At 40.5% G+C, this 23031-nt stretch overlaps 1 protein-coding gene and 1 long non-coding RNA gene across 2 annotated transcripts in view; one reads left to right on the forward strand and one right to left on the reverse strand.

The window, feature by feature from the left end:
• Positions 1-23031, reverse strand: part of LOC310909256 — a 100799-nt gene that overhangs the window by 48513 nt on the left and 29255 nt on the right. The gene's annotated exons all lie outside the window — the stretch shown is intronic.
• SCRG1 (stimulator of chondrogenesis 1) lies at positions 14299-21941 on the forward strand. The gene is made up of 3 exons (XM_083861661.1): positions 14299-14356; positions 18818-19077; positions 20608-21941. The coding sequence occupies exons 2-3, from the start codon at positions 18845-18847 to the stop codon at positions 20660-20662; spliced, it is 288 nt and encodes a 95-aa protein (XP_083717787.1). The 5' UTR covers positions 14299-14356; positions 18818-18844; the 3' UTR covers positions 20663-21941.

Here is a 23031-nt window from a genome sequence, read left to right on the forward strand (position 1 = left end):
TAGATTTTACCCCATGACTCCAGTAGTAAAAGGAGTGGTGTGAAACATGTGCTGACCCAGGCTCCTCCATCCAATTGTAGTTATTATATACTGCTCTTTGGCGTGTCACATCCCAGGCTTCATGCCAGCAGTAAATTAGTTCAGTCCTGAACTTGCCTATCAGAAATTAAATAGTACAAGAGTGAGGCATGCCTATAAAGGATTGGAGTAGCTGAGCCTTTTCTTTTGATCAGTCTTACAGATTTAAGGAGGCAGTCCACCGGGTCTGGTAAAGCCGGCAACACTCCCATCAAAAGGATGTCTCTGTTGACTCTTTTTGCCATAACTGAACAGTAAGGAGGGAAAAACGGCTTTGAGCTTTTTGCTGTTCTTCGTGAAACTTAGACTTCCTCAAACATATACCTACGTTTTTAGCCTTTTTCCAGTCGGTGCATTCCCATCCCCTAGGGCAGAATAGACCTGTGTTTGTCAGCTGCATTTTGCATATATTTGTACAGGAGGTATAATATAATAATAGAAGAAAGATGCAGAAATTAAAACAAAGCATGCAGAAATCAATGACAAACATAACCATTATCATGCTAAAAAAAGAAGGGTTAAAAAGCTGAAGGGAAAGGGTATATTCACACTAGCAAAGGAATTCATGTTCCCGTCGGAAGCAAGCCCTGATGCTTAAGGCATTCACTCGTGCCCTCTGCCGTCTGTCCCGGAGAATTCCAGCGCCTGTCCCGCAGGAGAGCCCGCAGAGCTGCCAGGGCAGAGTGGCCGTGCGGGGTCCATGCGGGGGTGTGTGTGTGTATGGGTGTGTATCGGCGGGTGTGTGTGTGCATGTAGGTGTGTGGGTGGGTGTGCGTGCTGTGTGTGCGTGTGTGTGTGCGCGCGGGTGTGTGTCTGTGTGTGTGTGTGTGTGTGTGCCTGTGCATGTGTGCCTCTGTGTGTGTGCATGTGCGTGTGTGCCTGTGTGTGTGTGTGCCTGCCTGTGTGCGTGTGCCTGTGCCTGTGTGTGCATGTGCGTGTTTGTGCATCTGCGTGTGCCTGTGCATGTGCGTGCATGTATGTGCGCGTGTTTTCGGGTGTGTGTGTGTGCATCTGTGTGTGCCTGTGTGTGTGCGGATGTGTGTGAGTGTGTATGTGCGCACGGGTGTTTGTGCATGCGAGTGTGTGTGTGTGCACATGTGTGTGCGTGTGTGTCTGTGTCTCTGTGTGTGTGCACACGTGTGCGGGTGTGTGCACGTGTGTGCAGGTGTGTGTCTGTGTGTGTGCATGTGTGTGCGTGTTTGTGCGGATGTGTGTGCGTGTGTGGGGGGGTGTGTCTGTCTGTGTGTGTCTGTGTGTGTGCGCACGCACCTCTGTGTGTGTCTCTGTGTCTGTCTCTGTGTGTCTGTGTCTGTGTGTGTGTTGTGCGTGCTTCACCCCAGGCACACGTCCCGCCTCAGCCCCGCCACTCCAACACCAGGTGGCACCAAATAACAACTTTCAACTGCCTGGTCTGCTTTGGTTTAGTTCGGTGTGTTTCCTGGGGTTGTTTTGTTTTGTTTTGTTTTGTTTTGTAAATTGGTAGAAAGGTCACACAGAAATGTGCGGTGGTGTAAAAAAAACAGACAAAAAAAAGGCCAAAGAGACAAACAAAACTCCTCAACCAAACAGGCAAACCTAAACCAAACAAACACAATACCCTAACAAACCTCGGAATGAATCTGGGGTGAGTTCACCAAGAGCAATGCCTTCCTCTGAATGGTGATGGGGAGAGATGGGGGGGCACACAAGGGGCACACAGGCACTCCTGGCTTTACCTGCCCGTGCAGCTGCTCATTCTGGGACTTGACAGCAGTAACTATCTCAGCAGCTCACAATAAAAACTTACTCCTCCTGACTAACTGCCTCAAAATCACCAGATTTCTGAGTGGGGCTCCCCTTGCTGTCACCATTTGATAACACTGCTCAGTCAGATCTTAACATGCCAATGAGAGCAAGGCCAGTATTTTGGGGAAGGAGAAATCACACTTTTGGGGCAAGTGCACATAGGAACAGACATAATTTGTACCCTGCACTTTGGTCATCTGAACAGTTCATTCTTTGCAAAACCCAAAGTGCAAACTTTACATGCTGGGCACAAAAATGGATCATCTGGACAAAAAAGGGTGATGTTTTCTCCCCTGCAGGATATTGCTCAGAAGACCAGTGGCACAGGAGGCTGAACTGGCTGGTTTGCTCTTTCATAGAGTCATAGAATAAGCTGGATTGGAAAGGACCCACAAGGATCATTGAATCCCAGCTCCTGGCCCTGCACAGAGCAGCCCCAAGAGTCACACCTTGTTCCTGAGAGTGTTGTTCAAACACTTCTTGAACTCTGTCAGGCTGGTGCTGTGACCAGTTCCCTGTGGAGCCTGTTCCAGGGCCCAGCCACCCTCTGAGTGAAGAACCTTTCCCTAATACCCAACCCAAACCTCCCCTGCCACAGCTTCAAGCTGTTCCCTCGGGTCCTATTGATGGCCACCAGAAAGCAGATATTGCTGCCTGCTCCTCCACCTCTCCTTGTGAGCAAGTTTTAGACCCCTTTTTTCGACATTTTCATAATCAATTAGAATTTTAGAAGCACTGTAACTGTACCTGATATGAAGGCACTGCACTGTGGTGTTTCACAGAACCATGGAAGTATTGAAAGGGACTTTTGGGAGCCACAGACTGCATTTGTCTAGTTGAAAGAAGGGCTAACTTAAGCTAGACCAGGCCATTCAATGCCTTCTGATATGAAGTTCTAGAAACCTCTCAAGTGAAAATCCCAAAGCATCTCTGCTTTTTTCCATCAATATAATGAATAAAGTTATTCTGGTTGCAGTCTGTGCACCAGAAAAGCACACTCAAAGATCACCATGTAAGCCACTGAGAAGCCACAATATTGCCATAGGTGACTTTCCAAACTAATAGCAAGGAAAACCTGATTAAACACCATTAATACAGTTATTTTAATTATTGTTTTTTATCTGTGCAGGTGTTTAATCTGATACCAATTATTTAATTTCATTTCCTTTGCAGGATGCAAACGGGAGCAATCAGTATTTAAATATTCACATATTCCAAAGGACAGAGGCTTCTCATAAAATCGTAAGCAGAGACTTAACCCTGAAGCTTTTCCAGGTTTTGACAGTAAAAGAAATTCAAGGTGCTGTTAGAGCCTGTCCAACAGATGAAGTGTGGATATCCCAGCTGAGGGTTGCTCTCCCCCAGGATGAAAACACAACCTGTGGTTAGCAGCTCTCACAGGATACACATCCCCACTGTCTCAGGGCAGAGCAACAGGGAGGGCTGGGCAGCAGGAAACAGAATAAATTTTATTTATTTAAAAATATGGATGTTCGTACTATACACACACCCTGTATGGCCATTGTGGTATCAAACTAACCCTATGGACAGATTTACATTTATCCCAATGTAAATTCTCCAGGCAATGGAAAGTTTGAGAAAAGAGAAAAAGGTTGTGTTCAAGTCAGGCTTTAAATAATAAAAATCATTTTAAAGGAGAATTAATTTTGAATGAAGTCAAACAGTCTGTTTTAAAATGTCAGTAAGGAAAGCCAGTTCTAGGTTTTAATAGTTATCACTGCATTTTGAAGATGAAGCTGTCCAAAGCTGATTATAGAAACCTCATTCACTGCCCTCTCATGTAGTAATGATGTACAATTTCTTCAATGTGCTTCCTGTGATGCCTCCTCTTTCCTTTCTTATTTACACAGCTGGGGTACAATTTAAATCACACCTATGGGAAACTCTGCAAGCTAGATGTCTCCAGGCCATCAACTAGGCCATGAACTTTTTTGTTTGTTTGTTTTTTATCTTAATGAATAATCAGACAGATGTCTTGAATTTTGTGTCCTTAAGTGGCAGAACCAGCATCCTTCCCAAATTCAGTAGCATTAGGAGTGTTCTCTCTCTCCACCACTGAAGACACAAAGTGCCCTGCTGCAACTTCCTTCCTTTAAGCAGAGGTTCAGGAAGAATGGAAGGAGTGATGCAATTCTGCAATTCAGCCTTAATACCTGCAGGTCAGGATCACTGTTCAGGGTGATGATGATGGGGATAAGAAATTGAACATCACCTTCACTAAATGATAACTTTTTCCTCCTGTGGCAGTTGTATTTTTCTATGGTGGTCATTAATATCTAAAGCAAATCATTATTTAGGTTATATTTTTACTTTTCATAAGGTGAAAAAATTTAAAGAATCTATTTTCCTTACTAGCCCAATCTTCCACTTTCCTACTCTGAAAGTGCCTGGCTCACCAACAAACAAACTCTGCTCTTCCCCCATCCACACATGGTTCCATAAAAGACAAATAAAAATAACTAAACATTGCTTATATATTATTTTCTTACTGGATAACTAAAAGCCCTCTAGAACTGGCAGATTGAGGACTAGGATTTAAGTAAGTCTTCCTATGTTTATTAAGTTGGTGAGACAGCAAACCCAAGAAATTGAATGCAAAGATGTTTCAATCATGAATTTCTCATGATGACTTTATTGAATATTCACCACCTAGAAGTCGATTTGCCGCTTTGCAAGTTATTTTTTGCTGTTATTTTCAGGGGCAGGCTTGTCAAACTGTACAAGCTCTTTTAGTGACAGTTTGTATTTCAGGCTACCAAAACAGTCTCTGAATTGTGCATGCTAATGTGCTGGTACTGACAAAAGCAATCTGCTAACACTGACTCAGAATTACACAAGTTCAGCAGTGAGGAAGAGCATTGGGAAGAGGGGTTAAAAGGAAATATGACTCAAATAATCATTTTCACTTGAGTTGTGAATCCCAGGGAGACAGTCCCATTACAGCACAACAAAACCAATAAAAATATGTAGGAAACAGGGACTGGGTAACCTTTTGAACTGGTCAAACAACTCCCTAACGAGATTGCCTCAAGAAATGTGAAGAATGCTCACGCTTGGGTTGTCACCCTATGGACAGAAAGGCTTCTCTGCAATTTTTTTTTGAGCTATTAAAATAGAAACCATAAACCAAAAAGAGCCACAAAATGTCAATCATCTAGTGAGAAATCTGCTGCAAATGTATGTCATACAGGCAATTAAATTTTTTATGCTAAGATATATACCAAAAGCCAGCTAAAACTGTTTCTATAGTTTACTCCCACAGAGGTGTCTTGCAAATATGATGATGAAATATTTTAAGGAGAAAGGAAATGTGCTCTTGGATGACCCTGCTTGGGCAGGAAAGTTGGACCAGATGAGCCACTGTGGTCTCTTTCACCCTTACCAATTCTGTAATCCTCTGCAGTAAGTCCTGATTAATTTAGTGGTGAACAGGCTTAGGGCAATATATAGAAAATATTAATTTTATATAAACATTTACATAAATACACACATGTCATTTTTTATTATTATTTTCCATATGCTGGGTATATCTTAAGCTTAATGTGTGCCAGGGTTGCTGAAGACAACAGTAAATTACTTAATTGGTTTTGCTTTAAGCTAAGTTTTTCTTGGGCAATTTACTGTCAAAACCTGCTGAACTCTACTAGTTGTGCATTGAAGAGTTGAATAATGTTTACCTAACACTCTACTGTCAGCTCTTGCTAATACAATCAAGAGGCTGTGCAAAGATTATAAAGTAATAATTCAGTTTTAGATATTCTGAACATGATGCAGTTAAGTCTCTGTTGAAGCAGAGAGAGTCTGGAAAGTATTTTTGACATTGCTTTGGATTAAATTCTCAGTCATTCCAGCGACCAGGGAAGACTGCATAAGAAGCAGCTGAGGACCTGCATAAAAGAGATCTTGTAAAGATCTATTTTCAAACCTTGGAAAACAGAGGTCTACTGTTAGATGATATACAAATTTAAATGCAAAGTTAAAAGCTCTGCAAACTATTTACAGTGATAACAAGAAACATGCAACAATGAAGTAGTCACCTAAGTACCTTTGAAGGAGCTACCAAGACCCTTGCTCATGGAAACCAAAACATACTCTCTATTGACTTGTGGATCACCAAAAAAAGCATATAAAGACATCATTTGATGACTTGTTTTTCCTATTGAATTAGAATATATAAATATTTAAAAATAAAATAATATCGAAAGAGTATACTGTAGTGACCAAGGGGAACAATGTAAAAAGTATTCATTGCAAGCTGTATACCCTAGCAAGAGAATAATTATCATCCCTGTTCAGCTTCTGCTCAGAAATAAAGATTGATTAGATGAAACTCATTTTTCCACAAATAACAATCTTTGTGGATTTTTCTGGATTATGATGATAGTAAACTACAACAGTAAGTGGTCTCTTTTAGTAGTTAAAGCTGACTAAAAATCAGCTGCACTGACATATGTTACAAACAAGACCATGTTATTTGTCCCTGTTGAGTGTCAAGTCTAATATTATTCAAAAAAAACGTTTCAGCTGTGATTTGTGGTTTTGTTACCTAAAAGTATAGGGAAGACTCCTCAATGTCAGTTATGAATGCAATCTGCAGCTTGTACACATCAGACACTGAAGTTTTGTCTTGTTTTGATTGCAGAATAAAAACCCGAATTTAAAAGTGATTTCAGTAAAATTCCTCTTCACTTATTGCATTAAAGCAACAGGCAGTGTTTTGCCTAGAGCCCCCCACAGCATATTAATCCAGCCCTTCCAGCAGCAAAGCATGCTGTCTCACTTTGCGTGGAGAATGCTGCAGACTGGAGAGATGTTCCTCTCTTCATTTCCATCCTCTGTTAGAGCCAAAGATCTATCTTTTTAAAATATGTTTCAAAGGGCTGCAGAATGCAGTATCTGTCAGCAGCAGTTATGTTTGGGTGAATCCTCCGAATTCCTTGTGTGGAGCTTCATTTGGGGTACATACATAGGTGTAATTAGCATGTCTCTACAGTCTTCATCTCACAAAATATGAAATACCACAGATAGCATTAGCTCAAATAACACCAAGGTATTTGCTAGCTATTTTGTATTATCCCCAAAGCTGGTAGCATTTGCTATCAGTAGCTGTAGGATATATAAAGACCTGGAAAAAAAAATAGCTGCAGTTCTGCTCAGGAGCTCACAGCCCTTTACAGGTACAAAACCTTTGTAAATCAATTTGAAGTTACCAAGGGACCACGTAATTGAAGCTAAAGGTAATAATTCCTTGGATGAAAGAGGCCAGAGGGACAACTTTGCAAAAATAAGGCAAATACTTAAGAACTATAACTATTACTCCGTGTTAGTTATTAGACAAACAAATCCTTTTTCTGTCAATAAAAATCTAAAAAGACCTCATTATTACCAATCAACAAATGAAGAGGTTATGCTGAAATTCAAAGGCAAAAGACCTTTCAGCTTTTACACCCCAAAACTATTCCTGGCAGGTAAAGCAGGTGGAAGAATGTCACTGTGAGATGAGCTGTGACTAAGTGCTAAGAGTCATTCAGCTTCTATCACAGCATCTGCAGTTTTCAGAAAGCTTTTGTCAAAAATCCCTCATCAGAGGTTCCTAAGGAAAACTAAATTTTTTATTCATGCTTAATGTTCAGAAACAAATGGTGGCATATACAATCACTTGCCACAGCACAGGGAAGTTGCTGTTCTTCCAGGGCATCTGGGCTGTGGCCTGACAAGAAGCAATAGGGACAGAGAGGGAGTCTGCAAACAAAAGATTTGCTTTGTAAAACCACAATTACACAAGCTCACTCAAGATGGTGCACTCAGTATGGTATTTACAGTTCAGAGCCTATCAGAGCACTAGTAGCTGATTTTCATTTGAGGGCTGAAATTACAGAGTAGATGAGGTTGAAAGAGACCTCTGGAGACTAAGCAGTCCAACTCTCTTGCAAGCAGGGTCAGCTACAGTTTGGTCCAGCCTGTGTTCAGCTGGGGGTTTATATCTCTGAGGAGATCTCCACAGTCTCTGTGGTCACTTTTTTACCTTCCTCACAGATAAAAATGTTCTTTAGATCTTGAGGTGGAATCTCCTGTGTTCAAGCTGGTGTCCATTACCTTTTGTCCTGTCACTGGGCACCACTAAGAAAAGTCTGGCTCCTTCTTCTTTGTCCAACTCCCCACCAGGTATTTTCAGATAGAGATAAACACAAGATCTCTCCTTGGCTTCCTTTCTCCAGGCTGAAGAGTCCCAGCTCTTCCAGACTCTTTGTGCAACAGATGCTCCAGTCCCTTAATCACCTTTGTGGCCCTTCAGTGGTTTCACTCCAGGTTATCCACATTTCTGTCACTCTAGGTCACTCAGATCCAGCATTCCACGTGTGTCTGAGCAGAGAAGAGGAGAAGGATCACCACCCCAGCTTGCTGACAACACTCCTCATGCAGGCCAGGAGACTGTTGGCCTTTTTTCTGCAAGGGTCCACTGCTGGCTTATCCATCTTGGTGCCATCCAGGACCTTCAGATGCTGCTCTCCAAAGCTGTGCTCCAGCCACGACCTATTGTAGTGCATGGGGTCATTCTTCCTCTCCCACAGGACTTTGTGTTTGCTTTTGTTGAACATAAAGGTGTTCCTAACAGCCTGTTTCTCCAGGCTCTTTAAGTGGCAGCCTAACCATTAGCTGCACAGTATTCTCTCTTTCTGCTCCTGATTATTTTGCAGGTTTCCTGAGGTTATGATGGCTTCCTCACTCAGTTGTGGGCTGCCATCTTCTTCCCATCTTGTTCTTTTTTAAAGCTGTCCTCCCTAGACTGGCCAACCTGGGCAAAGATGTTTTTGCCTCACACAATCACACTTGAAGTCTTTCAGGGCTCTGCTGCCTGTACAGCTGTGATGAAAGTCTGAAGGCTGGACAAGCTTTTATGGTATCACTGCAACACCCCAGAGCTGAGTGCCCAGCTTGTGTAGGGTCACAGCTACCCTGGGACAGGCCAAAAGCAGCAGCGTGGTCAAGGACTTCAAAAGTCAGTGCAGCAATCATAATGTTTTCGGTGGTGGTGATTAAAGAAAACGAAGTCAAATATTATAATTAAGTCTGCAGGTTTTGTTTTTATTTTCATTTTTATTTTCTTCAACTAGACAGAAAATAGCACAGGTGCTAGGGGCAGAGGTGTTTCTTGGTTTTCTCTCACATCCCTGGCACCAGGCAACTTCAGCAGCTGCAGGATACTCCAGATCCTCAAGGTCAGGTGCCAGGTATTAGGTGTCAATAGCTAATTCCTAGCTAAACAGTAAAAAACCAGGCCCAAGCAAAACCCAATAACATCCTAAATCATTAGAGAATCAGAGCAGGCATGGATTTTTAGGTATCAGATGAGCAATATGTGATGGTTGGGCATAGTTTCTCAATTTAAAATAATTTTCCCATAAATACATTCAGACCCATTTGCCAGCTTGAGACACCAAACTTTATATATACACACTGAAAACATTGGCTCATTTGGCCTGTCTGGAACTGATAGTTCATAAGGTCAGCAGGTTCTGACTATACTGCATCCTCTCTGCCTTCAGAGAAAAAATCAGCAACAGCCTGAGCGTGCCAACAGGCCATTGGTCTGAGGAAATACACTAAAAGATGCCTTTGATTAGCTCAGCACTTTGGGTTGACTATTTTTACCAAGCACAGATTGCAGCCTGCAGAAGAAGTTGTGAAAACTGACAGTAAAACCAGTAAGCCAAAAATCAGAGAGAGAGAGAGGAAACAAAGGGGTTCTGCAGAAAACAGCACCTGGAAGCAAAGCAGTGCTCAAAAACAAAGGCAAGAAATAGAAGAAATGTTGGATGAACAGTAACTACTGTACGGAACAAACAATGAACAGTGTTCCAGAAAATTCAGATGAATCCCCCAGGCTAATGCAAGTACAAGGTATAAAGCAAATTATCAGATGCAAGAATTGGAAAGGCAATTGTAGAGTATTTAACAGAACATTTTCTTAAAAAAAAATCAAGAGAACAAATGGAAAAATTAAAACTACTTTAAACAAAAGCACAAAAACTGTTTCTAATTACTTTTTCTGACTGATATAATAAAATCTGTGTGATGAAAAATGTGAAATGAGGGGCATAACACAAGATAGATTTGTTTTACACTTATGTATATTTGCAAAATGAGCACATAAGATTTTTATCTTTTTTATCTTTGCTTAAAGGCCCATTGTGGTGATGACTGAATCCAAGCTCCTCTACCCACTCTGGTCCTGTAACAAATGATGACAGCAGTTAATATCTTAGCACTGTCATTACTACTGGCATTATGTCTCCAAGGTTTTTATGCATCCCTACAATACTTACATTCCTTTTTAATCTTCAAGTACAGTTTTAGACTGCATCATCTGCCAAAATCAGGTTCTGAGGCTCCTTATGGATCTTCTTATATGAACTCTATGTATGAATGAGCCAGTTAACTCAAAGGTAAAGTGGTATCTTTTAAGGGGATTTACTGTGAGTGCAGATGCATCACTATTTCTCACTGTCAGCCTGCAAAGAGCTTAGTGTTGGCATCAAGGATACAAATAAGATGCAAAGTGGTTTTCATTGACAGCAAAAAGCTAAACCTGTGTGGCTCATGTTAAAAATGCAAAGCACATTTTAGAGTGCACTGGGTACTTAAAGAAAAGAAAAGAAGAAAAAGATCATTTTCCCAGGGCATGTCACACAAATTTAGTCTAGAATAATGCTATATGTCAGAGGCAGCCATGATTTTGCAGCTGAATTTCAATGTTGCCTTTTCTTTCTTCTGTCTCACCCTACCAGGTGCCATTCTCCTTTGAAAACTACTCTTCTCTTACAGATTGCTGCTGCTACCTTGTCACAGCCCCTCCTGCCTCCATCTGCCACTGCCTCCTCATGGGCCATCACTTCTCACCAACTTCAGCCTGAGGAAGAGAAAAAAAAACCCCAAAGTAGGTCTTCTTTCATCTTACCTCTAATAATGCTCTACCTCTTCAGACAGAAACAGGGATATATGTACATCTAAAAAAGTGTCTCTAAATAAAATGAGTCACACACAGTTCAGGATTACTCTCTCTACACAGATGAAAGAGGGTGAAAAAGCAATATTTCCTTCTGGGTCTCCTGTAGGTCCCAGATGCCATGGTAGGGAACAAAAAGGCTTGTGCAGTTTTGAATAGCCCTCTGTCAGAGCGGGCACCCTGCCAGCCTGTGCCAGACACGGCTGCTGAGCCCGCTGGGGATGCAGTGCTGGGGGAGAAAGGCCCCAGGAAACCAAAAATGGAGAAAGGCTTATCAGGCCTGGAGACAAGGAGTGACACAAAGTCAGTAGGAAATAGATATCCAGGGTAATGGGTCAGGGGCAAAGTGGAGAAAGAGGAAAGAAGGTAAGACCTGGAAGTACTGCTATGTGCTTTGCTTTTTCCCTATGCAGGCTCCCCAGCCCTTCCATGCATTTGCCATACCTCACATTTAACTCCTCGAAGCGTGGTTTTACAGCAGTCTTAGTGACTTCCTTTCAGGTTGCATTTCACTGATGAAATTCCTCAAAACTTTTGCTTCCTCCAAATCCCACTTTGCTGCTCAGTCTCTACTCTGTAGCAGCATCACACTTCATGTTGTTCCTGAAAGTTTTCAGTGACTGAAAACATTGTACATGGAACTACGGAGGAGAGCAAAAAAAATCACCAGCCAAACACAAACTTTGTTAGAACTCTCTTTTCTCAAAATGCAGCAAGACATCTCCTGAAGATAACTATCCCTCACATACTTCACTTTATATACAAAATTATTTGCTCGCCTGACTGCTGTCCAGCCAGGGCTCTGAAAATGTGTTTTGAAAACACCTCTGTTCCCTGGAAAACACAAGAAAACTTAAAGAGAAAGCAAGGGAATAATCCTAATAATTTTTTATTACACCTTCTGATAAAACCTTCAATTTATTCAGACCAAAATTTATTTGCAAGTAACTGAAAAGGCATTCAGGCCCAGAGCTTTAGCACACTATGCTCTCACTCCTGTCTCCAAGTTTTATCCCTGCTTATATATAGCCAGCCCCCTGCTGCTGTACACGGGCAGCAGCTCACAGCCTCCCCCCTGCTCACAGGGAGAATCCTGTCCTGGAACACCGTGTACTCCCACAGGCATTACCATAATCTCATTTAAGGCACGGAACGCTGCAGCCATGCTCTGCACCAGAAAAGAATTTCTGCAGCAAGGCAGAGGGAGCAGCAGGCATTTTGTCACCCTGAAAAGGCAGGGCTGGCCTGTTCTGACAGCCACTGCCTGCAGCTACCTCCTCCCTCCTCTTCTAAGTTGCCATGTGCATGTAACCACAGTGGCAAAAAATGTCCTTCTTCAGGTTTCTAACCAGAATTAGAGGCAGAGGTATGACCATGCATCCTTGTTCTCTTCATTCCAGCTGTCCATCTCCAGCAGAGAGGGGGAGCACCCTGCTGGATGGGCCCATGAGTAGACAGGCTCAGTTTGCAAAGGTTTCCTTCTAAATAACTGTGCCATTTACCCCCTTTCTTTGCTGAGGCAGCAGAACATGAGATAGGCACTTCTTAGAGGCCTGAGCTTGCTTCTGGCATCCAATAAATCAAACTGAACAAGCACTGAGACATCAAATTGTAAACTGAACCAGCTGAGCAGGGGCACCTCTTTGTACTCCTAACAAACCTCTGTACTGGAAGCAGCCCAATAGACAGAGAAAACAAAACTCTTACAACACAACATCAGAATCAAAACAATGCACACAAGAAAAGTGCAAGAATTACAGCTCAACTGTATCATACTTCTCTATTCCCATAGTCCAAAATAGGTCCAGCATGGCTACAGTAGAACAAGAGTCAAATTGCAACAGAAATATGAGGACACATGCCTCACCTTCAAGATTATTTTCTCATTAGTACATATTTCAATTCCATTTAAGATCCTTGTTTTGTGTTTTTATGGTACCAGATTGTTTGATTAATCTGGAATTAGTCTAAAATAACTGACTCTGAAATACTGTTCAACGTGATGCTTTATCTCTTGATTAAACACAGTTCAGTAAGGAACTTGATGCATGGCGTCATTGAGCATGCTGTACTAGAAATCTGGTTAAAATAATTAATTAAGGGGGTTTTTTTATTATGTCAGTTTCAGAAAACTTGAAAGGATCCCTAAGTCAAAAATTAAAGTACTGCATGAGATTGTTGAGTAGGCCTGCTCTTGTCCATCAAATGAAAAATAAGGCACCTGTCTAGAAACCATGTTTTTCTGGCTGTGCAACCTCAGAAAACTGCTCCTTCCCATCTTCCCCAGCCTGCTCACACTCCACAAGCAAGACACAGTTATTCCACAGGATCTTTCATCTTCCCTTGTTCCGGATGTTATGCTTTGCTCTTTGAGGAGACGCCTTTACCTCAGATCCTGGATGAACTGACTGTTTCCTGCTGGAAGGGATATTGTTGGGAAAGATGGGATAGGAAGGACTTATGAATACAACTGCATGGTAAGAAATACTGTAGATGTAAAACCTGAGTGAAATAGGAATGAAAGCCAGTTTTGAGATGTGTGCATGGCAGGCAGGAGGACAGGGATGAGCTGAAGACAGGAAAACAAAAGACAAGAATGTTGCCTTTCCACCTTGGCAGAGGCATCCGGGAACAAGTACATAGGAAAGAAGTCTATAGAGTTTAGAATATAAAATGACATGGTAATGTAGTAGTTCTCATAGGCTGCATGCAAAGTTTGTAGGTTTTGTATCTCACGCCGGTTGGTCACTGTAAATTAGAATATTCAACACAAAAAGAGATAGAATGGATTGGAACAAGAGAATCACGCTCTTCTCCTCTCTTCTCTCTTCTCCTCTCTTGTCCTGGCTCCCCTACCTTTTTCCCTTACCTCTCTCTTCTCCTGGGTCTCCTACTCTCTCCTCTGGCCCTCTCACCCTTCTTCCCTTACTTCTTTTGGCCCATCTCCTCTCCTCTCTCTCACCTCACTTGCTCCTGCTTTCTCCCCACGTTTTCCCCCTGTTCCTACCCCATTTTTACCCCTTATCTCTCTTCTATCTCTCTCTCTCCCCATTCTCTCTTTAGGGCTTTGCTCCAGCCCAGGCTGGTGGCTGAAGGCAAAGCCCTCTTTACCCATGACCCTTGTAATAATAAATCCACGTGTTTCTAGAACATCTCAGGTCTGCAAAGTTCCTTATCCCTGCCATCCACGGAAAAATTGCTACAGGATATGTTAAATTTTTGCCCCAAGACCAGGCTGGAAGGACCACAAGAGGAGGCTCCTGAAGCCCATCCTCTGAGCCGCTGCTGGAGAACAGCGCTGGCCACTCACAGGCAGAAGTCAGGACAAACAAAGGGCTGTTTGTACAGCATTTCCCATCAGCCCTCCCTCCCTCTTCTCATCCCTGCTAGCTTTAGCTCTCTCTGGGTACATCTAAAAAGATACAGCTGCCAAGAAAGTGGAAGGGAGTGAACCAGAAGAGAAAGGTACGTTTTGCTCCTGAAATTATCCTTGTCTACTTGTTCTGCTCCTTCTAGTAACAGAATACAGAATTAGAAATACCTATGGGAGCATGCAGAAGAAGATTTGGGAGAAGCTGGTATAGAGCAGGCAAGAGGCACCATTCAAGACAGTTGCATGGTTGGGATCCAGATCAAAATAATTCTTTTACTATCTTGCTTTTCTTCTAAGTTGGATACTACATAGTAACATCTGAAGTCACCAAATAGACTATATTGCTTTCCAGTGCTCAATATAATATAGAGAGAGGTGTCTTCACAATGAATTGCTGTCTTAAAGAAAACTAATGGGGTTTAATGAGAATTCACTTTCTAGAAAGAATCATGGTATTGATGACAATTACAAAGCAGTAATTCACTGAATTCATCCTCAGCAGAATAGCTGCTGTCCTTACAGTGCACCAGCTGTTCAAGTAAAATAGATTTGGGACTTCATTTTTAAAATGGAAAAAATTCTTTACAATATTACCAGTTATGCAGTTCTTGTGTAATGATTTTTAGTAACGCACTAATAAACCTAACTATCAAGCACTAACACACCTAAATACTAAATACTCAGCATCTTACAGGTGTTTGTGAAAGGCAAACTTGACAAATAAATAAACACTAAAATACATTTAATTTTGAATCAGTGAAACAATTTTAATATAAATTTGCTTTTTAAGTGCAACTTGTTAACCTGGCATATGCCTCTGGACAGACTGGAACACAACATACACCAAAAGTGTACCGATTGATATATTTCTTGTTTTCAACATTAGGCAACTAGAAATACAGCCTACTTATGGGGAAAAAGAGGGTATATTTAATGAAGGATTGATATTTTTAATGGTTGATAGACCAACCTACAAATATTTCTATTTTTCCAAACACGCATGATCTCTAGAAGTGCCAAAATACACAATTTGTGCCATTTCTCAGTTTTCTCTATTTCTAACACCTGAGCTCCTACTGATACTGTGTGGCCTTTAAAGGACATCACTTCTCATGAACTATTACCCTGTTGTTCTTGGATGAGGAGGCTGAGACTTGGGGTTTTCTCTTCAGTCTGATTACCTCTGCACCTAGCGGATCCAAAGACTAGATGGTGCCAAATTGCCCAGCAAGATAATTCAAACACTCTCAGCTTAACAAGCAGAGACAGCACTAATTCCTGACTCATCACGCATATTCCCAAACTAACCATTTTCCTTTAGGAAAAGTTCCAAACTATTTCAAAGCACTTGTATTCCCAGGTGTATTTGGTCTTGAACTTTACTTACACCATGTCAAAATAATCAAAATAATTAACTGAAAAGAACTTACGTAAATGCAAGGAGCTCGTTTTCGGTACTTTTAGACGGTTTTACTCCTGCTAAGATTTGAAATGATAAAATCTTGATAGAGCCAGCTGGTCAGGCTTAGCATGCCTGGCATTGCTACCTTTTCAGAAGGTTTTCATATAAAAAAGGAACTTTAAGAGGATGCTTGCTTGCAATGAATGAGTCTTTGAGGCACATTAGTGATTGGATTTGTTCATCGCATTTCCCTGACTTGTTTTATGGAAAAGCCTATCGTCTGTGCTTTGCAAAAGCAGACAATGCCTTTGACACTCATTTTGAAATAAACATGCACATAGTAGCTCTGTTCTTTACCTAGGCAATCAGTGACACTGCAACATCTGTTCAGCCACACTTAGGAAAAGACGTTGCAGCAGTTTGTCAGACAGAAATGCTGCGTCTGAAAGGTGTGCTGAGTTTACCTGCATCAATCCTGTGCAGGGAGCTGATGAAAAGGTCTTTTGACAAGAAGTTTCTGTTTGACTGTGATCTGCAAAAAAAAAAAAAAAAAAAAAAAACAAAAAAAAAAAAAAACCAAAAAACCCCCACAAAAACAACAAACAAACAAACAAAACCAGAGGAAATATTTAAGCAGAAAAAAAATTATAATTTTTTTTCTGAATAATAATAGTAATAATGTTTATCATTGGTAAGATGCATAACTGGTCAGAGGAGCTGTCTATCCATAGCTCTCCAGCATGTTCACTTTGCTAATACTGATTTTGGCACCCACCCATAGAAACCCTCCTAATGAAACACTACTGCAATATCCTATTATTTTTCAAGGCAAGTAGTGAGTTACAGAATCACCTTAAAAACTGTAGGTCGCGATTTTTGAATTTAGCGATTTGACGGTGTATAGAGAATGTGCCTATTTTCAGGACAGATGTGCCTATTTTCCAGGAAGCGAATTCCTACAAATTTTGAGGAGATAGGCAGCTGGCAACAAATTCAAATGAGCATTTCAGTTGAACTCCAGGTAGGGAAAGATCACCTGAATTACTAGAAATTTTTTAAAAGTTCACAAGACAAGGTATCACAAATGCCTCATCCTCAGCAGAACACAGAATAATCCAACCACAGGAAATTTTCTTCCAATAAATACTTAATTATTTAAGCTCAACTATTTGAAGAAAAGATTAAATTGTAGTCCCTGAAACTGGCATTTATCTAGGTATAGTATAAATACTTTTTTTCTCTTTAAGCATTAGACTTCTCTGAGCAGAACCCTCATAACTAAAGTGTTTATACTCCCACAAAATTAAACCATAAATATAATAATACAGATTCTTTGCTCAAGTAAAAAACACCAGCCAAGGTTAGAACAATGTTTACTTTATTTGAGTAGTAGTTTTGAGGTCTAAAACTAATAAAGACAATATGTTATTCAATACTGCACTCTGAGGTAATTAAAAATAGATCCCCAAGGCTCCATTACTAGCAGTTTATAGGAGTCTTCTACTCAAAAGTTCCCATACAGGTTCATGGAAACTAAAAGGAATTACTCAATGAATTTTGCTTCTACAACAAAAGCCAAAAAAATACAGAAGAGCTTATTTTCACTTTACTCGTGTTCTTTAATACATTGGCCACTTTTTAACATTTTATTTGGCTACTGATGTTCAAAAAACCCCAAACTTTTAAATATAAAAATAAATAACCAAAAAACTTTGAGGTGTTGTATTTTATCCCTAATATGAATCTGAATTTCCAGATTTTCTTACATGGCATTTTATTCATTGGCTGAAAAAATGGAAGATAAGATAGCTGCGGTAAAGAAAACTACCTGAGAAAAATGACTAAAAACTACTGTAAATTAAATATTTAAAAGTTTACTGTTTGTTTTTCAAGGGTGATCTCAAGATTTTTACAAAGTAACCCATATTATAGTCACATCTACAGCTGGCATACCTCATTTTTTTCCTTATCTAGATAATAGCTCTACCATCTTAAATTCACCTTTGATAGTCTTTGATGAGACACTGCCTTACACCTTGTTATTTTTGGGTAAACACATTCTAATCTTTGGCCCAACAAGGAAGACCAGGGCTGGCCCATGATGTCATGCCATGGCATCAATTCCAAAGTGCCAAGATGAAGGACAGCAGAGTCTTCCTTAAGTCTTACACAAGAAAAATAATGAGCACACGGGGTGGGTGCTGGGCAGAGCTGGTCATTCCTTAGGTTCATTTTCAGAGCAGAATTCATATTTAAATTCAGTTAAGAGAATAGATCTATTTTGTTTGAGCATGAGCAAAGGTAAAAAACCCACTCTCTTTCCTAATACCAATAAAAGCTCAGTTGAAAAAGCCTAATTTAAAAGTGGATGCAAGTTCAAGGATCCAAAGCTTTGTGGCATGGTCAGACTGTGCAAAGCAGCACAGAACAGCAGAGCTCATGTTGAACAGAACTATGGAAAGCCTAGTGGCCAGCAGGAGAGTTTTGCAAGGGACAATTTATCCCACCTTTTAAAAAACCAGTTAAACCTTAATGATCTTCAATAGCAAGACTCAACTAAGCAGTCTGCAGCACTAAAAAATCCTAATAAAGAAGATTCTTCATCGTGCTGTATCATAGCAGAGCCCAGGGCAACACTGTTGACAGCTTTGGCTTCCTTGGCTGCTTAATGCCTCAGTTTCTCACACAGCCCATGACACAGGATTCAATCAGCAAGCAGTTTTTCCACAGCTTTGACAGGGAAGGATACTATTTATTTTATGTGAGTGACTCTTGTTTTGACAGGCAAAGTGGCCAGGAAGGCAAGGACTCACACCCAGACATTTCCCCTTGGTTTGGTAGTAATCGATACAATCACTTACAGTACCAAGAAAACACGGCCAGCTCAAAGCAATTTTCTCAAGGTGAGAGGCCAAAGAAACAAAATTGCCAGCATCAGAAGCCTCAATTCCCAATGAAAGGATTCCCAAGGTTGCACAGAAAGTAATGAATACCAATTCTGCTGCAATATTATTTACCTCCTAGGAGAAAACACTCTCCAGCTCTCAGGCTCAAATGAAAGAAAAAGAAAAGTGCAAGGCAGAAAGCAAATCAAGGGAAGAGGTCTATTCAGCAGCAATACCTGTGTGTCACGTAGCTCGTTTCTCTTTAGCATCCCGCTGTGGGAAGCTTGGCAGAAATGAAGATGGTCTTGGTGCTGTTGCTGAGCACCCTCCTGGGCACGCCTGCCATGCCTCCCCATCGCCCTGCCTGTCACAAGAGGGTCCTCCAGGAGCACAGCTGTCACAGCCTCCCCGAGAGCAAGGAGAACCTCCGGCACATCCATGATGGTCTGCGAGATCACTTCTGGGAAGGGAAGGGCTGTGAGGTGATCTGTTACTGCAACTTGAATGAATTGCTTTGCTGCCCAAAGTAAGATCACAGTCATTTCGTGTAAACTTGTATAGTTCTTCACAACTGCCCATTATATTTCCATCATTTTGCAGTTTCCACACGTGGAATAAGCTATAATTTTAAAGAAATTCATCACTTCAGATGGTTTGAAATGATACCAAGATATAGCCAATTTTCTGTTGCTGTCAGTTTTAAGGATTTGTTTTTCAGGGGCTCACCTAGGATGTGCTTAGCATATTTTATAAACCTCCCTGTCCTATTAACAGGGACTTCAACATTTGAATCATCCAACTTTTGACTCCTCTGTCTGATCCAAACCAAGAATAACTACATCAAACCCTTATTCACAGCATTTTGCAATGAAGATGTTTTCAGACCACAAAAAAATCCTATTTGATTTCTCTTCCAGGGAAGAGAACTGTATTGCTATTCTAAAGTGCACGCACATATATCAGCTGAACAAGTAATTCTGTAAAAATAGCTGTTAAAAGCAGAAAAGCAAAGGAGGGGCACAGAGGTTCACACATACTTGTTTAAGGCAAGGCAAAGATTGAGCCCAAGAGCATCAACATCTCCCTGACTTGCTGACAAAGTCTAACAGTGAAGTTCTCACTGAACATGGGGTTTTTGTTGTGCTTACATAGAAAGAATGTAACTGAGTTAAATAAACACCATCAGCCCATACTGGTTTTAGGTAATAAAATGTATTAAGAGGTATTATTTCATTCAGCTTTTCAGCAACATGTTTTCTTCAGTAAATTTGGATTAGAAATATCAACAGTTCAAAACTTACTAATACTTCAGAGGCACCAAAATGTGATGGCATTATACAGGCAAGCAAAAATGATTTTTCATATGTGCTCCTTTTAACACTCATTTCTCAAGTCCCCTAAAATCCAATAAAGGCAACTTTTCAGCACTCCTGTAAGAGACTCAGGTTGAACCAAGTGAGAAAGACTTTTAAAGCTAAAAATCTCACATTGAAACTGAGAGAAGGGTTTAACTAAGATTTTCATCTTTAACTTTCCCTAAAACCAGATATGGTGTCCTCACCCTGAAGCACCTTTTGGGTCTTTAGCCTCAGGCTCTGAGCAGCACAGTAAAGCCTCTTCCTTTGATACAAACACAGAAGAAAATACTCCTTCCACCATCCTGAGGGACACAAGACCAGCTTTGCATCTGTGCTCTCAGGACAAACTGCACTAAAACAGTATGTGTGCACATGCCAAAGTAATTTATTTTGATAATATAATCTACTGATAAGTTTATTTTCTCAAAGTTAAAATACCAGGGTGGAGTTCTGCAACCCAGTCAACCATTGAAAATTTTGTCATTGCTCCCACAGCAGGCCAGCAGAAGTAGAAACACAGTATCTTCATCCAGACCTGCAGTCGCATTTGCATTTCTGGAAGGACATCCCCCACACAGAGTAATCCCACATATATTGTTATATATGCTGAAAAATATCCACAGCGGGAAATGCATGTCATGTTAAAGCTCTAATAAACCAACAATCTTATTGTTTAAATATGTGATCCTATCTTTCAGGGATATTTTCTTTGGACCAAAGGTATCTTTTGTGATCCCCTGCAACAGTCAATGATTCAAGTCTGCAAGTGAAGATAACAGACATCATTCTACAATCATGTAATAACGTTTTCAAGGGGAAAAACAAAACCACCACCAACAAAAAACCCCTTCTTTTCTAACCACAAGTCACTGCCTCACTTCACTCTGTAGAAAGAATTTCCTTTCTATACCTTTATGGAGTATCAAATATGTAAGAAGTTTCCTTTTCAAATCCAGTAGCTGACCTAATTTACATAAAGCCATTTCCATGGTTTAACAGACTGTACAAGCTCCTAATGTATCCTAATATGCATCCCCCAGCAAAAAAGGTAACTCTCCTTACTGGGCACAATATCATTAACTAGTTTGGACAAAGAAACTTCAAGCCTAAGCCTTCATGTTGTTAGGAACATGACTCTCAGAGCAACTTACAGCAGTGCAGCCTCCTATTCCATTATTGCCATCACACTTTCAAAGCAGTTTTAAGCTGAATCCAGTCAGTCCCTGGCACTTCTGAAAGAGAAAGCTCCCTACCTCTGTTTAGGCATCTTAAAATATATACACATACAAAGGCATGTATTTCCATATTTGAAAGTATTTCACTGGAAAAAAAAAAAAAAAAAAAAAAAAAAAAAAAAAAAAAAAAAAAAAAAAAATTGACATTAATAGTACTAAAGCACACTTGGGTCTTATGTCTAACTGGTCACCTGCCTTGACTATGCAATCTCTAAACCCTTAAATTGCTTAATCTTAGCATTGAACACTTAAAAATATTAGAACAACTGAGTTTTTAATCAAGCTCTGTTTGAAATACAGCACCCCAAAATTAAGTTTAAATGCTGCCTTTTTTTAGGCTAGCCCTGTAAGGCAATAGCTACAGAAAACTCAGAGATAATTATCTTAATATTTAAGAAGTATTGTGATATATGAGATAGATACAAAGAAACATAATTTTTTGACCATTTTTCTGTTATACCACAATCTGTATTGGCAGGTATTGAGAGGTGACCACATAATTTTAAGCAGTTACCTGAACAAGTCAGGCTTCCACATATGAACTCTTTAGCTCTCAAGTCAGTCCCATGAAAAGTGTGCAGTACTGAAGGAACTGTGCAGTCTTCCCTGCTCAAAAAATGTGCTGTTCACCTACTAATCTTACACATTGGCCCAAACTGCTACCACAAGTTTACCACACTTACTTCATGTGTCAGCATGAAACATCACCATGGCTGTTTTTCTTCTTGTTAGTAAAAAGGGTTGATACTGGGTGAGGGGGTGATTATACACAGCCAATAATAAATGTTTGTACTGTGCACTGTGTCTGTGTGTACTATTTTTGCCCTACTGACTGTTAAACAGTTTGTGTCACCAGGCTTTTCAAGCCTTGCTTGTGTATTTATTCAAGCAGATTAATTTGGGCTTCCTACCAAATAATCAATTGAGAGTAAAATAAACCCCATAAATCTGGCAATCCAGTGAAAATACCCCAAGTCAGCACTCCGCAAAAACACTTAAGGTATGTGCTCTCGTGTAAAGGCCTCTACAAGCTTTTAGAGTATGTTAACTCCTGTTGTTTGTGCCATCGTTTCTACAAGAATCACATTGCATATGCCTGGCATTCACAGCTTTGCAAAGTAGCCATAGCAAAAGCATTTAGAGGCAGCTACAAAGCCGGGTACTAAAGGAGGTGGCTTTCAGTTTCCTTCCTTCCATGACTCCTGGAAAATCCACAATCCACTGGGGCAAGATAGGGTCACTTAAGCTACTACTTTAAGGCTGACTTTCCATAAAAACTTGCTTTTGTTTCTTTCCCTCCTCTCCTTCCCTCACACAGCTTCTTCTACAGGTCCTGCCAGGCCTAGGTGAGAACATTCAACTCTGTCATGCACTCATAAAAAAACTCTTTATCCTTTGGATGCCCCATCCATGACTATGTTCCTTGGCTTTTTATGGAACTCGCTCTTTGAAAGTAAGAAGCCTGAATGTGTGCAAAGGACATTTAGTAAACAAATTGACAGTTTGCCACAAAATGGGCATGAAAATGTATCTTCAAAGGAGCACCAATTTTAGCTGTCACTAGCTAGATATCACCATCTTGAACTTAGGCCAGCACTGCAGAACTGTATTGTGGAAATACATAAAGCAGTACAAGTGAAAGAAATCATCCCACTGAGAGATACTGGGAACACAGCCAGTTTGAGGTTAGGGTTTATCATCATTCAGTTCTATGCAAGCATCACAGGTCAAAAAAACCAAAGTGAAGCATCTTAGTTGTAGTGATGCCAGCAGAGTAGTAATTTTCAAAAAAACTGAAAGATTAGCATCAAGATTAGATCATGTAGATATTGCTTTCTTGTTTTTCCCAAATTAAGAAAAAAACTTACAAAGATCTGATAAGGTTAG

This window comes from Zosterops lateralis (assembly GCF_965231275.1).
Source record: "Zosterops lateralis genome assembly, chromosome: 5".
Classification (NCBI taxonomy): domain Eukaryota; kingdom Metazoa; phylum Chordata; class Aves; order Passeriformes; family Zosteropidae; genus Zosterops; species Zosterops lateralis.